Source organism: Peromyscus leucopus, chromosome 5 (assembly GCF_004664715.2).
Source record: "Peromyscus leucopus breed LL Stock chromosome 5, UCI_PerLeu_2.1, whole genome shotgun sequence".
NCBI classification, from domain to species: domain Eukaryota; kingdom Metazoa; phylum Chordata; class Mammalia; order Rodentia; family Cricetidae; genus Peromyscus; species Peromyscus leucopus.
The window spans coordinates 48697087-48712948 of NC_051067.1; the positions used below are offsets into that span (position 1 = coordinate 48697087).

The 15862-nt window shown below is 40.1% G+C and overlaps 1 protein-coding gene across 1 annotated transcript in view; it reads right to left on the reverse strand.

Annotated features, from left to right (window-relative positions):
- Heatr1 (HEAT repeat containing 1) overlaps window positions 1-15862 on the reverse strand; it is a 47400-nt gene that overhangs the window by 21453 nt on the left and 10085 nt on the right. Inside the window, exons 10-24 of the mRNA XM_028859704.2 lie at window positions 15161-15271; window positions 14700-14817; window positions 13563-13670; window positions 12797-12892; window positions 12297-12385; window positions 11083-11294; window positions 10672-10793; window positions 9809-10000; window positions 8336-8519; window positions 8057-8193; window positions 7164-7356; window positions 3184-3353; window positions 2632-2790; window positions 1247-1489; window positions 783-914 (exon numbers count right to left, since the gene is read on the reverse strand). Coding sequence (XP_028715537.1) covers window positions 783-914; window positions 1247-1489; window positions 2632-2790; window positions 3184-3353; window positions 7164-7356; window positions 8057-8193; window positions 8336-8519; window positions 9809-10000; window positions 10672-10793; window positions 11083-11294; window positions 12297-12385; window positions 12797-12892; window positions 13563-13670; window positions 14700-14817; window positions 15161-15271 — 2266 coding nt within the window. The remainder of the gene's footprint in view (window positions 1-782; window positions 915-1246; window positions 1490-2631; window positions 2791-3183; window positions 3354-7163; window positions 7357-8056; window positions 8194-8335; window positions 8520-9808; window positions 10001-10671; window positions 10794-11082; window positions 11295-12296; window positions 12386-12796; window positions 12893-13562; window positions 13671-14699; window positions 14818-15160; window positions 15272-15862) is intronic.

Genomic DNA, 15862 nt, shown 5'->3' on the forward strand with positions numbered 1-15862 from the left:
TTCTGAGAGAGGGTTGCCACCGGTGGGTTGCCTATGCCCCAAAGGATGCCCCCACACTCATTTATTTACATAATTTATTTACATTTATTACTGATCGAAATTAGTGAACTGTTTCTTTTCTTGTTTTAAATTATTTATTTTTATTTCATGTTCATGAAGGTGTCAGATTCCCTAGAACTAGAGTTATAGGCAGTTATGAAGCTATGAGCTATCATGTGGGTGCTGGGAATTGAACCCTGGTCCTCTGGAAGAGCAGCCAGCACTCTTTTTTTTTTTTTTTTTTTTTTTTTTTTTGGTTTATCGAGACAGGGTTTCTCTGTGTAGCTTTGCGCCTTTCCTGGAACTCACTTTGTAGACCAGGCTGGCCTCGAACTCACAGAGATCCACCTGCCTCTGCCTCCCGAGTGCCGGGATTAAAGGCGTGCGCCACCACCGCCCGGCGTGCAGCCAGCACTCTTAACTACTCTTAACTGCTGAGCCATCTCTCGAGCCCCCGAATTGTTTCTTTTTAAAAAGAGGGCTTGAAGCTGGAAAGAAGCAGGATATGGATATGATTAAGATGCACTGTCTAATCTATGAAAAATTTAAAGAATTCAAAAAATCAAAAAAAGTGGCGAGGACATAAGATTTGAGTTTTGTACTTCTTGAGTACATACTTTTCTATGGATCTTGTTAATAGTGAAATCCGACCCCAAAGAAACACTGTAAAAATGCAGGATAGTTATATACTTTGTCAACTGTAAAAGACTAAACATTTACAAATTACAAAATTTGCAACTTACCCCTTTAAAAACACTGCCAACCGTCTGAACACAATGTGAGTTTTTGCAGTTCACCAATAAGTCAAACAGCATACACAGAAGCTTCTGCTGCACCTTCCCATCTGATAGAGCTGCAAAAAATGGCTTTGTAATCTAGGAGCAGGAAAAAAGCAAATCCAGGAGTCAGCAAATAAGCTTCAACCCAAAGATTTCTCCGTACTATAAAGCAACTCTGCTTTACTTTTCCATTTCAAATCTGATCAATTTGATCTGAGGATCAAACTCAAGTTGTCAGTTTGTGTGGCAAGCTCCTTTATCTGAGGAGCCATCTCACCAGCTTTTAAATGCAATTATTTTAATGACCTACATACAACTTAGTATAGTAGGTAAACTATATCTATCTCATGCCTTTAAAAGCATGTTCAACCCATTAATAACTCTCTAAATGCATGATCAAGCTTGGGTTTCTGAAGGAAGCCACTGACCTTTTCAAGAGCAGTAATCTGTATGGGTGGCATTCCTGGGTGAAGCTCCTTTGTTGTGTGCACAGCCTTTATAAACAGGTCTAGACTCTTTGGGTCTTTATGTAAAAGTGAAGCTGAATATTCATTGTATTTTCCCAGAATGAGACGCAAAACAATGGCCTCATCTTTCAGGACAGCTGTAGGCTCCTTCTCCACCTTCTCTAGGAGTTGCTCCACCTTAGGCAACAGCTGTGCAAGCACCATCTAAAGACAGAAAAGGTTATTAGTAGTAAACGAGACTCATGTTTTGCTCAGGTCTGCTCTGACAGCTCACCTGACAGTTTTCTACATTTACAGGAGCTGAAGACATTCTGAGAACAGAAAATACAAACTAAAATATGAGTGTAGCAATAGTTTAGCAATTTGCTAAAGTATTGCATTTCCCTCAACCACCATTTCCAATTTGGTATAGTTAGCATTAATTCAAATGAGGTATGTAAAGGCTTTAACAATTAAACCATAAGCCAGCAAATCATGGCTTGTTTGACAAATCCAGTGGATGTCTTGTCCTTTTAAACTTGTTCACTACCAATGGCCATAATCATCTGATTACATACCCTCTGTGGTTGCTCTCCTCACAGTGACAGATCTGAGCAACTGCAAAGAAAGATGGTCCATAGAGCCCAAGAGTTGTTACTTGATATCTGCAGAGTACCTACCGTCCATAAGTCACTCCTTAAACAAAACCCTGGATGCTCAAGTCCCTCATATAACATGGCATAATGTGTACATATAATCTAGTCACAGCTTTCTAAAAACTTTTAATCACCTCTAGATTAATTATAATAATAATGCTGTATTTTTTAGGAAATAAGGAGAAGAAAAAAACCTTGCCTGTTTACTATAGACATAATTTTTCTCCCAAACATTTCCAATCTGAGCCTGGTTGAACCAGAAGACACGAACCTCACAGATAGGAGTATGGACCATATTCACTATCTACTCCTTCATAGAAGAAGTTTGTCAACTTGTAAATGACACCAATGACAACTCAGGGCTGATAATTGTAAAAAAAAATAATCAAATAATTTTTATTCCATTTTACTCTTTTCAATTCTCTGAATTTGCAGTTGGTCAAGAGCCACGGGAAACATGAGCATTCAAGGCAGAGGAAAGAAGGGAGTTAAAACTCTGCTAGTCAGAGCAGACATTTCCTTCGCATCACAAGCTTCCTTGAACAACTAAAGGAGGCTGTGCTTTTCCCTCCAAAAAAATACATTCCTTCCAAATTGTGAAGAACTTCTCCCCCTGAGAGCACACAATTGCTTCCTCATACATGACAGTTACTTATCAGGAAAGTCACATGGAACATACAATCCACTGCATTCTGTGTAAAACACTCATACCTCACTGTTCACATCTTGAAATACTTTCATTAAGTCTTTTGCAATGTAAGATGGGCAGCCATAAATGCAGTGAAGAAGGCTTTTCAGAGTTTCAGACAACTTCTGATGGGATTTCTGTTTCTCTTCTCTCTGTAGTTCATCAAATAACGTAGCCAAATCCTAGGATACCAGAAAGAAAGAAAACTGAATTAAAAAAGGAAAAGGAACTTTAAGGACTAAATGTTCTAATTATGGAAGAGTCTTTTCCAAATGACATGACATTGCTTACATCTTTTAATTTCTCTTCAAATACAGTCCCAAATGGAAACAGTATCAGTATCCACACCTAGCTCACTATGGAAGGCTGAACATTAGTCTTTCATGAAAGGAAAGGACAACAGAATTGAAATACAATATGTGACCTTTTAAAAAAATGACCCAAAGACTGCAGTTGCTGACACACATTTTTAAGTTAGTGGATTAGTCCACCCTAATCCCTACAAGGTACAGGGAGGGAACAGACTGTTCCTGCTCCACAGGCCCTCATCACAACTGTCTGTGACAGTAGTCTACCTGAATCACATAGGTAGCGTCTGAAGTGATCTCCTCTGCCTTGGGAAGGAGGTGCTCTATCACCGGCTGAAACTTTGAGGCTACTCCACCGAAGGCCTGGAGACACTGAACAGCAGCTCTGCGCACTTCTTTTACAGGGCTTCCCAGACTGAGGAGTAGAGATGGCACCACTAAACCAAATGGGAAAGGAGACAGTGTCAGGGTACATGGTGACAGGTCTCCTTCTGGGTCTGGGAGCACAGCTCAGTCACATAGCATGCATGTGGCCTGTGTGACACCCTGGTTACTATCCCTAGCACTATCCCCACCCTGGCCATCACACACACACAGGCTCCCTTTTAGATTCCCTCCTCTGAAGACTGTTTACTGTTTTATTATTTCAGAAAAATGGCTGTTTTCTCAAAACATGCAAATGAGCCCAATAAATTGATTCTTCGTCAACTGTCATCTCATCTCAAGGTGTATGTTCCCTAATAGGTACACATGTATCTAAATTGTTATCTTTACTCTTAAGTTGCCAAGTGCTAGTGAAGACTAGGTGATTTCAGAAGAGTGTTGCAACAGCTCCAAATCCATTCCTGCCTTATGAGCAGCAGGAAGTTACCCATTGTGTTTACTATGGGTGCTTTGCAAATATTTAAATTACTGCTGATTTTGTTGTTGCATTGAGACAAAGTTTTGCTATGTAGCCCAGGCTAGCCCAAAACTTCAGATCCTCCTGCCTCCACTTCCTAAGTTCTGGGATTATAGGCATTAGCCAACCAAAGCTGGCTCCCTAACTGATGCTTGACTTTATTTTTAGTGGGAAATCTTACAATTTATATTTTTTTCCATCTAGGGTTATTATATTATATATATTTTATTATATATTTTCTTCCTTCTAGGGTATTGTTTGATTGGTTAGGTTTATAATGCTTTCTTTTTTGAGATAAGGTTGTGATATAGCCCATATAGCCCAGGTTGGTCTATAAAAACTTTTCTACTTTTATCTTTGGCTTGGAAAGTTACTGCCCACCCTGAATATTCATCTCTGTATTTAGAGAACAATCATATGCATTCTGTCTTGCTTCTAATACCAGCTAAGTTTTATGTTACACCTTCATTTTAGGGGGAATTTTTATACAAGGAGTAAGAATGGTATTAGATTTTCTAATAATTAGTCTACTATCCTACTTAACATCCATAAAAACATCCCAGGCCCAGGAAGGTATCAGACCCATCCACTCATTTCATACACATCTAAATCTACCTATTCCTGACAGCAAATTCACAGTAGTGAGTATAACAAGAGTGGTCCCTCACCTCAACTCTAACTGTGCAGTGAAACTGCTACCATCTGATGTGAGGATTATTATTATTTTTTAATTTAATTAATTCATTTATTTATTTTTCATTTTTTGAGACAGGGTTTCTCGGTGTTGCCCTGGCTGTCCTGGAATGTATAGACCAGGCTGGCCTCGAACTCACATAGATCCACCTACCTCTGCTTCCCAAGAGCTGGGACTAAAGGTATGCGCTACTACACACGGTAAGGAATATTTTTCTGTTATTTTTATTTTGCTGTTCCTTGAACATGAAGAATTTATTTCTTTTGCCTAATACCTTTTCAGATTTTAGGACATTATATGAGGTTTCCCTTTCAATACAGAGTTCTTTATATTAAACCAATGTTGTATTTCTTATATAAATGCTATCTGGCAGATATTTTCTATTTAAACCTTGTGTAGGACTCTTACAGAGCATCATTCACAAACTGTAAGGACCTGTGGTTGTGTTGTTCTACACGTAAACTTTGTGAACTTTCAATGCTATGCTGGTTTTCCAGAACAACTCTGGAAACTACTCATTTTACATCCTACTCTATTCAACAACCCTGACAAGATGGCTTTAGAAGTGTAGTAGATGATCTCTTTTTGAGATCAACCATACTGGGTTTTTCAAAGATGTATTAGTCAGGCCATACTTGTAATCCTAACATTCTCATGATGAAGGCAGAAAGACAGCTGTCAATTTCAAGGCCAGCTTGCTCTACCACATCAAGTACAAGGTCAGCCAGGGCTGTCAAGTGGAACCCTGTTTCAATAAACAAACATGTACTCAGAGTATAAAGCTATAAAAATCCCTTTCATGTTACATGTATGGAAATGATTGATGTGAATATTCCACTTCTAGACTGCAGGGAAGAACTCAACAAGTTCCAGACTTTTCTGTAAATCTCTTACACTATGAAAGCTATAAATCTTTCTCAGTTGCCCCAAGGTTAATTCACAAAGCAAAGCCAGAAGCAAATAGCTGAAAAGTTAAAATTCTTTCAAGGGGCAGATTCGAGCCAAAAGATCAGTTTTCCTGTATTGTGAAGCAGAACTTTTTAAAACACTCAAATCTTAAGACATTCACAGTGCTATTGCAAAGGGCACCATATCTAAGTCAAGTCCTAGAACCCAAAGTATGTTAACTCTACACAATTTAAGAAAGCAGTTTCTTGCAATGTCTTTCCATTTAAACAATGCACATGACACAATTCTTCCAATTAATTTTATTTGCGTTCAAAGCAGAATAGTTCATTGACTTTCCTAGTGTATTACTTATTTTTATGTGTTTTTGTATGTACAGCATATGCATGCCTGGTACTCAAAGGTTATAAGAGGGTGTTGGATCCACTGGAATGAGAGTTACACTGAGTTTTAAGCCACTGTGTAGGTACTGAGAAGTGGACCTGGGTCCTCCGTAAGAGCAGCAAGTGCTCTTAACAACTGAGTCATCTCTCCATCCCTACAGTACTTTTTACTTTGGAATGTTGTAACACTTTTGGAAAAATGCTAAAACAAGGCTGGTTGTGTTGGCTCACAGCCTATCATCTCAGCTCCTGGAGGCCAAGACAACAGAGGCACTGTTGCAGGTGTGAGACAAGCCTGAACTACATAGTGAGTTCTAGGACAGCCTGAATGATAAGGACAGGCTGAAAGATCCTGTTTCAAATACAGAGCAAAGCAGAAAGAAAGATGCCAAGTAGCATCTCCTGGACTCCTCACAGACAGAAATGTCTAGAAGCACACTGCACTCACAGTGAGGACTGGTGCTAATCTAAGAAGCCTCTTCCCGAGGCCCTCTGAGACTCTCCTTGTCAGGACTGAAGCTTCCAAATGGACCAAGTACATTCCCCGACTATTCTGGGAAATTCTGGGACAGGTCTAGACAGCACAAGTTAAGAAGTACTTAATGCAGGGGAAGACACAGATCACGAGAGAGGAAGAGCAGCAAGAAGCCAGTCTTACACTAACACCAGTGAAAAAGGATGGAAAATATGTAATACCAAGCTGAAAAGTTCAAATGCTTATTTCTAAACAAAGTATATGGCTTCTTCTTGTAGCCCTGGCTGTTCTGGAACTTGCTCTGTAGGCCAGGCTAGCCTTGAACTCAGAGATTCACCTGCCTCTGCTTCCTGAGTGCCAAGATTAAAGGCGTGTGCTACCACAACTGGCTTTTTTTGTAATCTTTTTTTTTTTTTTTTAAGATTTATTTATTTATTATGTATACAGAAGAGGGTACCAGATCTCATTACAGATGGTTGTGAGCCACCATATGGGTGCTGGGAATTGAACTCAGGACCTATGGAAGGGCAGTCAGTGCTCTTAACCTCTGAGCCATCTCTCCAGCCCCCGTAATCTTTTTTAATGAATAAAAATAAAGATATTTCTGTGTATGTATGTGGTGGGGTGTGGTCACCACTATGCTGAGTACAGAGGTCAGTTTTAGGGGTCAGTTCTCTCCTTCCACATGTGGGCCCGGGATTAAACTCAAGTCATTATGAGGCTTGATGGCAAGTGCCTTTATCCTCAGCACCATCTCCCCACACAGTCATTTATTTTAATAAATTATGTTATCTCTATACAATCAAATACAAGAGTATATGCTATACTTCCTCATATACTATGTATCTATAATGTACTCACTTAAATATTAAATGTGACTTGCCATACCTGGAGATACAGTAGACGCCAGCTTTTGCTTATACTGTGTATTCTGAGAAGAAAGCATCACAGAACCTATGTAAAGAGCCTGAGTCTGCAGCTCTGACTTCACAGTGCAGTTAAGTGGATTGGAAAGGCTAGAACCATAGGTCCACAAAACACAGAAGAACTGGAACAACTGAAGAACATCTTGTAGATGTACCTAACCAAAAGAAAGCAAGACAAAGTGAAGTCTAGTTCTTACTCAGATAAACTGACCCCCGCTCTTTTCATTAATGTGCAATAAGACAAGAGTGATTTAATGACATGTGCCTTGTTGAATCACTTCTTCAATATCTGGAATTTTAACCAGTTAGAAGGATGTCACTGAAGGATGACATTTAAGAAGCCTCACTATAACCTTGCACTAGAAAACACTGAACAAAAAAAGACAGGGACACTAACTAAAAACCACGACAAGAGCGGGATCTGGGAAACTTCACTAAGAGAGCACTCTGCAGGAGTCAGCAATGCTGGCAATGCTGAACACCTTGAGGAGTGAGTCAGACAAGGACAAGAATACACACACTGCTTGCAGCATAGAGGTAACAAAGCCCAGGGTAAGTTCCCTGAATATCATCTTTGAACACTCGGCCAGTTTTCTCATCCATAAATGATATTTAAAATGAAAAACTGGGCTTGCTCTGATTCTTAAACACACTAGCCCATCGATAGGAATGCTGCAGTGTTACTCTCCACTCAGTGTGCTGCCCGGCTGTGATTACTACACTGCTTTGGAGGGCATGTTTGTCAGCACACACTCTTCCTTGCTGCAAAATATCCTCCCATTAGTATTAGAACTGTGGCAATAAAATAACCTACACTACCTACAGCAGAAATGCCTGTGAGGAGCGAGCCAATACCTTCATTATCAGCCTCATCAGAACCCTGGAGTGCATGGCATCAGAAACCTCGAGCAGCATTTCAAAGACACCAATGAGCAAGTGCAGGTAGTGTCTGCTGTCGTCATCTAGCTGCTCAGGATTCCACCACGTAGCACCTGCAGGGAATGCGGACAAAGACAAGCAATGGGTAGACCTACATGAGCATGCTGGGGGAGCTTTTCATTCAAGTGAAGGTGAACTACGGAGTTAAAAAGTCAGTGTTGTATCACATTTCAAGAGTCATGACCATTGCCTTACCCGAAGGAAAAGATTTTGGAGCCTTCAGTGCAAAAATAAAACACTTCAGGGAAAATACAAGTAAAATGGAGTCCTCCACAGCAACCCTCTGGGCCTTGTGGAGCTGCTGTACATAATGCTCCCACAATTCCTCTGGCAATCCTCTGTTCAGCATCAGTTCCAGGTGCCACTCGGAGGGGATTTCCTGAAACATTCATGGAAACAGAAACCAGCACATCCTGAAGGTAGTTCCAGACATGAGCTCTGTGCATAGACTGCAGCAGATGTGCATATCCTAGTAGGGAGCGGATCAACAGTTGCATAAAGATTGCGTTCGTAAATGGACGGATATGCTGCTCCAGCTGAAAAGATGCTCAGTCCTCAGAAAGAGCACTAACAGAGCAATGTGAAACGACCCATTCAGTGTGACACTGAAGGAACCACAACTGTTCTACACTGCTAACACTGAGGACCACTACAGCTCCAGTTACTGCACCTCACAAGACAGACATTGAGAGGATCACCTGGGCTACTTTCTACAGTATGAAGAAGCATGCTAAATTTACATAATTTTAGCTAACAATGACTACAATTAGAATTTATAAAAACCCCAAGAGTATACGTAAATATGAAGAAAGTATAATTCACTTAGCAAATCCTGTAATGGGCAGCCCTTTGAAGTTCTGAAGATAAATAAAAAAAAAATATTGCTGCAAACAGCAGATACTAAAACAATCTTGTTATCTCAAAATGGGCACTCTATAAAAACAGAAACATGACCTTTAGTAACACTGTCAGAGACAACAGCAGGCCAGAGACAGCCAGACCTACCAGAACACTCAACCATTTTAAATATACAGGATATTCTTTCAATAAACACTGCAACAAGTTTTGTTCAAGCACCAACTCTGGTGAGTTGATGAATTTGTCATTACCAGAGTAGTTAGGAGTGAAACTTGGATAGTGACCTGATAAAAACAGTGAGGAGGCTCAGTTATGGCATAAAACCTTGCACCTTTGAAATCCTATCATCTGTATAAATTTCCTGCAAAAGCATGGGAGTCCCTTGTCTGAAAACCACTGCTCCCACTGCACCCTCCTCCCCCAGCTAGTGCTCCTACTGCACCCTCCTCCTCCAGCTAGTGCTCCCACTGCTCCCCACTCCCCCAGCTAGTACTCCCACTGCTTCCCCTCCCCCAGCTAGTGCTCCCACTGCTTCCCCTCCCCCAGCTAGTGCTCCCACTGCTTCCCCTCCCCCAGCTAGTGCTCCCACTGCTTCCTCCTTCTCCAGCTAATACTCCCACTGCTTCCCCCTCCCCCAGCTAGTGCTCCCATTGCACCCTCCTCCTCCAGCTAGTACTCCAACTGCTCCCCACTCCCCCAGCTAGATCCAGACACAGCAGCTCAGCTTCTGGACTTCAGCTTTGCTGGGATCCACAGGCCATGCTGTACTTTATTCAGTAGTCAACTTTCGGCAGACACTGCGCTCCTTACCACAGCAGCAATGATGCTTTTGAGCTTCCTCACTTTTTTCCGCAGCAAACTGAACACGCGCATAGCAAACGGAAAGCAGGTTTCTCTGAAGGATGAACAGCAAGAGATAAGCACAGACACAATCACGTGGAACGTCACTTTCTGCTTCAGGTTGTAGGACTCCTTTTCCCCGGCACTTATTAAATCCTCCACCTTGGGAAATAAGCATACTCCATTACTGGTTAGTCATGATCTTCCAGGACGAAGTTTTCTATCTATCTCAGGCCTATCTATGTATTGTGTATAACGTGAGATGACAAACAAAAAGCCTTTCAAAAACAGTAAACACTGATTAAAGGTAAATGTACACTTAAAATTATAATGTACATAAATACACTTGACAACACATATAAACCACATACCTAAAAATACAAATAGCAACAAAAAAAAATCAGTAAATCAGACACCTAACACCATTAAAAGGTTTACAAAAGTATTTTCTTTTAGTTTCATTTTGCTATGTTAACAACCAAAAGACTAATAATTTAAATATAAATTAGAAAAAATGAAGATTAAAAAGAACAAAGTATGGGCTGGGCAGTGGTGGTGCAAGCCTTTAATGGCAGCACTTGGGAGGCAGAGGCAGGCGGATCTCTGTGAGTTCGAGGCCAGCCTGGGCTACAAAGTGAGTTCCAGATCAGCTTGAGCTGTAACTCAGCCATAGCCCCCAAAGGAATACCCAAAACTACCTTTGTGTTTGTTCAAAGTAAAACAGTTGTTTAAGAATGGAACAACAACAAAGAGACAGAAAAAATGTCTGGTAGGGCAGAGCTGGGTGCCTGAGGAACATGAGAGGAACAGGCAGAGATGGACAGCACACCTACCAGCTTCAGCATTGAAGAGCGGTCTCCTGAGCTTAAATTGCCAGCCAGCAACTGGACCATCTTCTGATTTCCTATACCAATTATTTCTCTTGACTTTCTGCTTCTAATAACATTTTCAAGAGCTGTAAAAAATTTTGAATACAGACAGCCCTATATCAGTGGCATTCATATAAAGAATTAGGTAAAGTAACAAATGTAGATAAAATTTTTATTCGTCCTCTTCAAAAGCTTGCTTTTTACTTTTCTTTTTACTCCAAGTCTGAATTTGTCTATGAGCCACTTAGTAAAAATAAAAAATATGATGTTGACATATAACAAATACAACCGCAAACAGCAAAGACAGACAATTTTAACTCATTTATCTTCCTAATAAAATAGATGCTTGTTTCATCAAACAACTGGCTTTCTTACCTTCTTTCCAGCCTCTGAACAGAGGATGCAGAGAGCAAATTCCTGATTTTGACAAATGTATAGCAATTTTCATATCAGGAGACTCTATATCATCATTAGTAATGACCATAAAAGGCAACAACTGGACGGCCACCTGATTTGACAACTGATCATTTTTACTCAGGATCTCCTCTTTAATTAGGATGTTTGCTGCTAGCTCAAGCACCCTGTACCTGGAAGACATGAAAGCCCATTTGGTTCAGAGACACGTTAGAGACTTCAAGTCAACACAACTCATTATTACACTGTCCTGGCTCAATTGGCAATAGCTTGCCTGGTCTCTTAACCAAAAATACTGCTCAGAGAGCACTAGGACACAACCTCAAATCCATGCCAATAAAGGAGTCACCTAGCCAATAATTTTGTCCTGTCAGTTATCTTAAAAAAAAAACCCAAAAAACAAAAGTCTCTAATTGTAACAAAATATATTACATCAGCTATCTCAGCTCCACTAGACAGTGGAGATTCAGATTCACTCATGCATTTAAAAAAAAAAAAAAATGTATATCCTGAGCTGGAGAGATGGCTCAAAAGTTAAGAACACTGGATGCTCTTCCAGAGGAGTTGGTTTGTGTTCCCGGCACCCACACAGCAATTTAACAACCAGTGGTAACACTTCTGGGGACTCTGACACCCTCTTCTGGCCCCCACAGGCACAAGGCATTTATGAGGTGTACAGAAATACATGGAGGCAAAACACCCGTACACATCACATCAAATCAATGAAATGAAAAGCATATCCTTTCTGGGAAAAGGAAAGCCAGTTTTCATCAAGGGTGTGGCCCCTGCTAGATCAACCATGCTTACCGGATGGCCCCACACTCATGCATGTATGGGCATCACAAACTGGACTTGGAGGGTTATAAAGGAAGAGGTAAAGCCACAACACTGGGAGTATGTGAGGTAAAGGGTGGGTCTAGAAGGAATAGGGTGAATATGATCAAAATACATTGCACCCGTGCATGAAATTCTCAAACTATAAAAGCATCACACACACACACACACACACACACACACACACACACACAAAGAAACTTCTTTAAAGCTCTATCTACGATCCTGAGCACAAAGTCCATCACTAAGTTACTAAAGTCCTAGTGAAAAGGAAGAGAAGTAGTGTGGACTTGAGAGCTCCTCTCTGCACAGAGCATGGACTGAGGAGAGCAAACACATACCACCCCTTATTCTTTGACAGTTCTGCTCTCTGGAAGAGATTCAGAAGATGTGAAACGGTCTCCTCTCCACTGAAGTGTTGCTGGCAAATCTATACGGAGGAAGAAAACATGAGTAAATATTTACTTGTCAAATATGTAAAGTATTTCTAAAATAAAACCGAAAAGATGATTAATTGTAAACATTTTCTCCAAAGAATCCCAGTGTCTCTTTTGTGAGAACTTTTCTCTTGTAGAGGTTTCCTTTCCACTCACGAGAACATTTTCTCAAAAGTGGCATTCATGGTCTTGGGACACTGGCTGTTGTCACAAAGCCTTCTCCTTTCTGCAGTACTTCCTTATCCAGCAAACTGTGCAGTCTAGCTACTCCTTTGAGACTTATCACCAGACTACACTCAATGAACTGATTTCTAAACATATTCCTGCCTAGAGTCAAGCACCATGTGAGAAAAACAAAGTATTTACAAACAAAATTTGCACATCCACAGAACACATTTACTCACCTCAAAAGCACTCAGAGCCGACAAAATGACATCTATGTTATCATCACCTAATCGGGTTAGAATAGCTTCCTTAATGAAAATCTCATCAATGCCCTCCTGAGCAAAAGAAAAGCAAATTAACTATTGCAACAAAGCTCACAAGCTTTCCACTGGAAAAGATACCTCAGAACACCAGTGTGGAGGCCAGGCTCAACTCTGAGAGTACAACAAATGAGAACCAGGTCATCTCCAAGAGGCCTCCTGAGATTGGTAACTGTTTGCTACAATCCTCTTCCAGTCTCGCTGAACATCATATATACAATCAAAATGCCATCTTTTAATTAAGGAGTTGTCCTTGCTAAATCAGAGAGCCCAGAGGGAGATGACAGGCCAGTGAGATGGCTGTATAGGAAGGTCCCTGACACCACACTTGACAACTTGAGTCCAATCTCCCATACCCACATGGTGATCCTCCAACCCACAAATGTTTCTCTCACCTCTGTGCAGACACTTGTGTATACATGCTCATGCACAAAATAAATAAATACATATATAAATAAATAAGTAAACGTAATTTTAAAATTTAACTATAATCCATAAATGAACAAAAAAACCCTCAAAAACTCAACAAGTCAGATATTTTGAAAGAACTAAAAAGTAATAAAATTTGAGTTATCTGTAATTATACAATATGAATTCTTGATGGAAACTCCAATCTCTTACTCTAGAATTAGACTGGTCGTTGTAAGGAGGAAAAGATCAAAAGTAAAAGCTATCTGACACAAACCTTTGATGTTTTCATGATAGTCTTCAGGTGGTTAACGGCCAGCAGTCTCACAGGAGCCAGTGGATGGTTCAAACTGAGCATCAAAGATGTGTCAGAATCCTCTAAAAACTGTAAGTCCAACATAATAACAAAATTATATCACTTAATCTGAGTAACATATAAACAAAAAACAAAACCAGGAAATACCTTACACCCAATATACCGTGTAATAACCATCTAAATATAGAAACAGAAAAGTAAATTCATCTCTAGAATGTGGTTTGAGTTACACCACATGAAAACATAAATGTTATACATGGTGTGCTCTGTGTACTCGTGTGGATGAATGTGTGGGTTCAGTTTAGTGAAACAGCATCATAACGTAACTCAGCACTTTTTATGATATATAATTCCAAGTGACAGCACTAAGTTGGCACCTCACTGAAGACAGAATACAACCCAGAAAATAACAAAAAGATGCTCAAACTGGTGACAGCTTAGGTGACGCATAAAATCAAACTACAAAGGATGTCTACCTATCTACCTGATTTGTAATGCACTACTGATGGCACATGCCTTTAATCTCAGCATTCGGGAGGCAGAAGCAGGCGGATCTCTGTGAGTTTAAAGCCAACCTGGGCTACAAAGCAAGTTCCAGGATAACGAGGACTGTTACATGGAGAAACTCTGTCTAGAAAAACCAAAAAAAGAGGAAATATACCCCAACTTCAGGAGAAAAAGTGCATTTATTTTTATAATATTCATTTTCAAGGCTAATTATAAGAACTTATCCAATTTCTTAGTATTTAGGCTTGAATCCCCAGAAAATGTCTTAAGATTTATCATGGTCATGATCACGTGACTGCACTCCTGCTCTGGTAGATGCACACCTAGAGTAACAAGGCAAGCTGGAAGCCTGTGAAGCCACCCATTAGTGACAACCGCCATATGAAATTCTCTATGTTTTCTGAATGTTACATTTTTCTTCAGTTATGATTCCTGACCCAGAGCTGTTTCTAGTAACTATACACACTGTATAAATCCTCAGCTCTCTGACATTTTTCAAAGATGGAAGAAAGTAGGAAATGACTGCCTCTGCTCTTCAAATAGCCACAACACCAATTCCTGTTGTAACTGTGCTGGGGAAGGACAACCTACCTGATACTTTCCTCCACTCGTGGAGAGAGAAATAAATTGATGGAAAAGTTCCTGCTTTTTAAGGCCTGTAATTTCTTTCAGGTGTTCCTCTAACACAACATCTAATGTTCTGGGGTATCTAGGAAGGAATTACAGTTCATTCAATATTCTTGATAAAGCTATAACCATATTCCCCTACATGTACAGAACACATACTATACATAAAGGCTTGATTACGTGTGTCACTATGAAGACAACAACAAAAGTCTCTAGTGTAAAAAAATTATACTGTCCACAGACCCACCACAACCCCTACTTCCTTTTGTCTTTCAATATATCTCATTCTAAATATACTGTCCCTTTCTGAAAAAGAGAAAGTAGAAAAAATATCCATGATCCATCGCTTTAAGACACAACTTGCAAGTTATTCTTTGTAGAACAGATCAGCATTGAAGATGAACACCTACACCCACTCAACTTACTTGCTTTCTAAAAGTCTGATAAGTGGAAGAAACTGCTCGTTAAGCAAAGCTACTTTATTAGCATGGGTTTCCTCCTGGGAGCTGTATGAGATATATTCTTCAAAAAGAAGGCTGCAAAAGAAAGCAGAACACCAGTAGATATGGGTTATCATTCATGAGCTCTCTGCTATGTACTAAGTGCTTTACAAATCAAAAGAAATTATAATGATTTTGCTGATGAAAAAACTAGGGCATAGGACAGCTTCTAATTTGCCTGAGGTCAAATGAAACAGCAACAAACAGAAGTCAAATGTGTAGTAACTCTTTCTATGTCAGAAAGAGAAGAGGAGGGCTATAAATTGTAAAGGCCATTCTGATTCCAGAGTGTAAACTAAGCCTCCATGCATACAAATGAGCACACCTGCAGGCAGTTCTCTTCTCACCTAGCATAATGGTCAAATCAGATCCAGGAGGACTGGCTTCTGAAACTACCATTCATTCTAGCTGAAGTGGCATTGAGTCAGATTCCCATCTATGTCTAACTACAACACCTAAACATTCTACTCATTACATCAGATTGTCAAATAGGGAATGAAAGGAGAGACAGAAATGCCTTTCAGAGAATAGGAGGAAATAATTTCCATGGCATACCTACTTTCAATATTAAGATTCTAAGCAACATTTACTGAGTATCAGCTTTGATGTGCTATTTCAGGCACTATG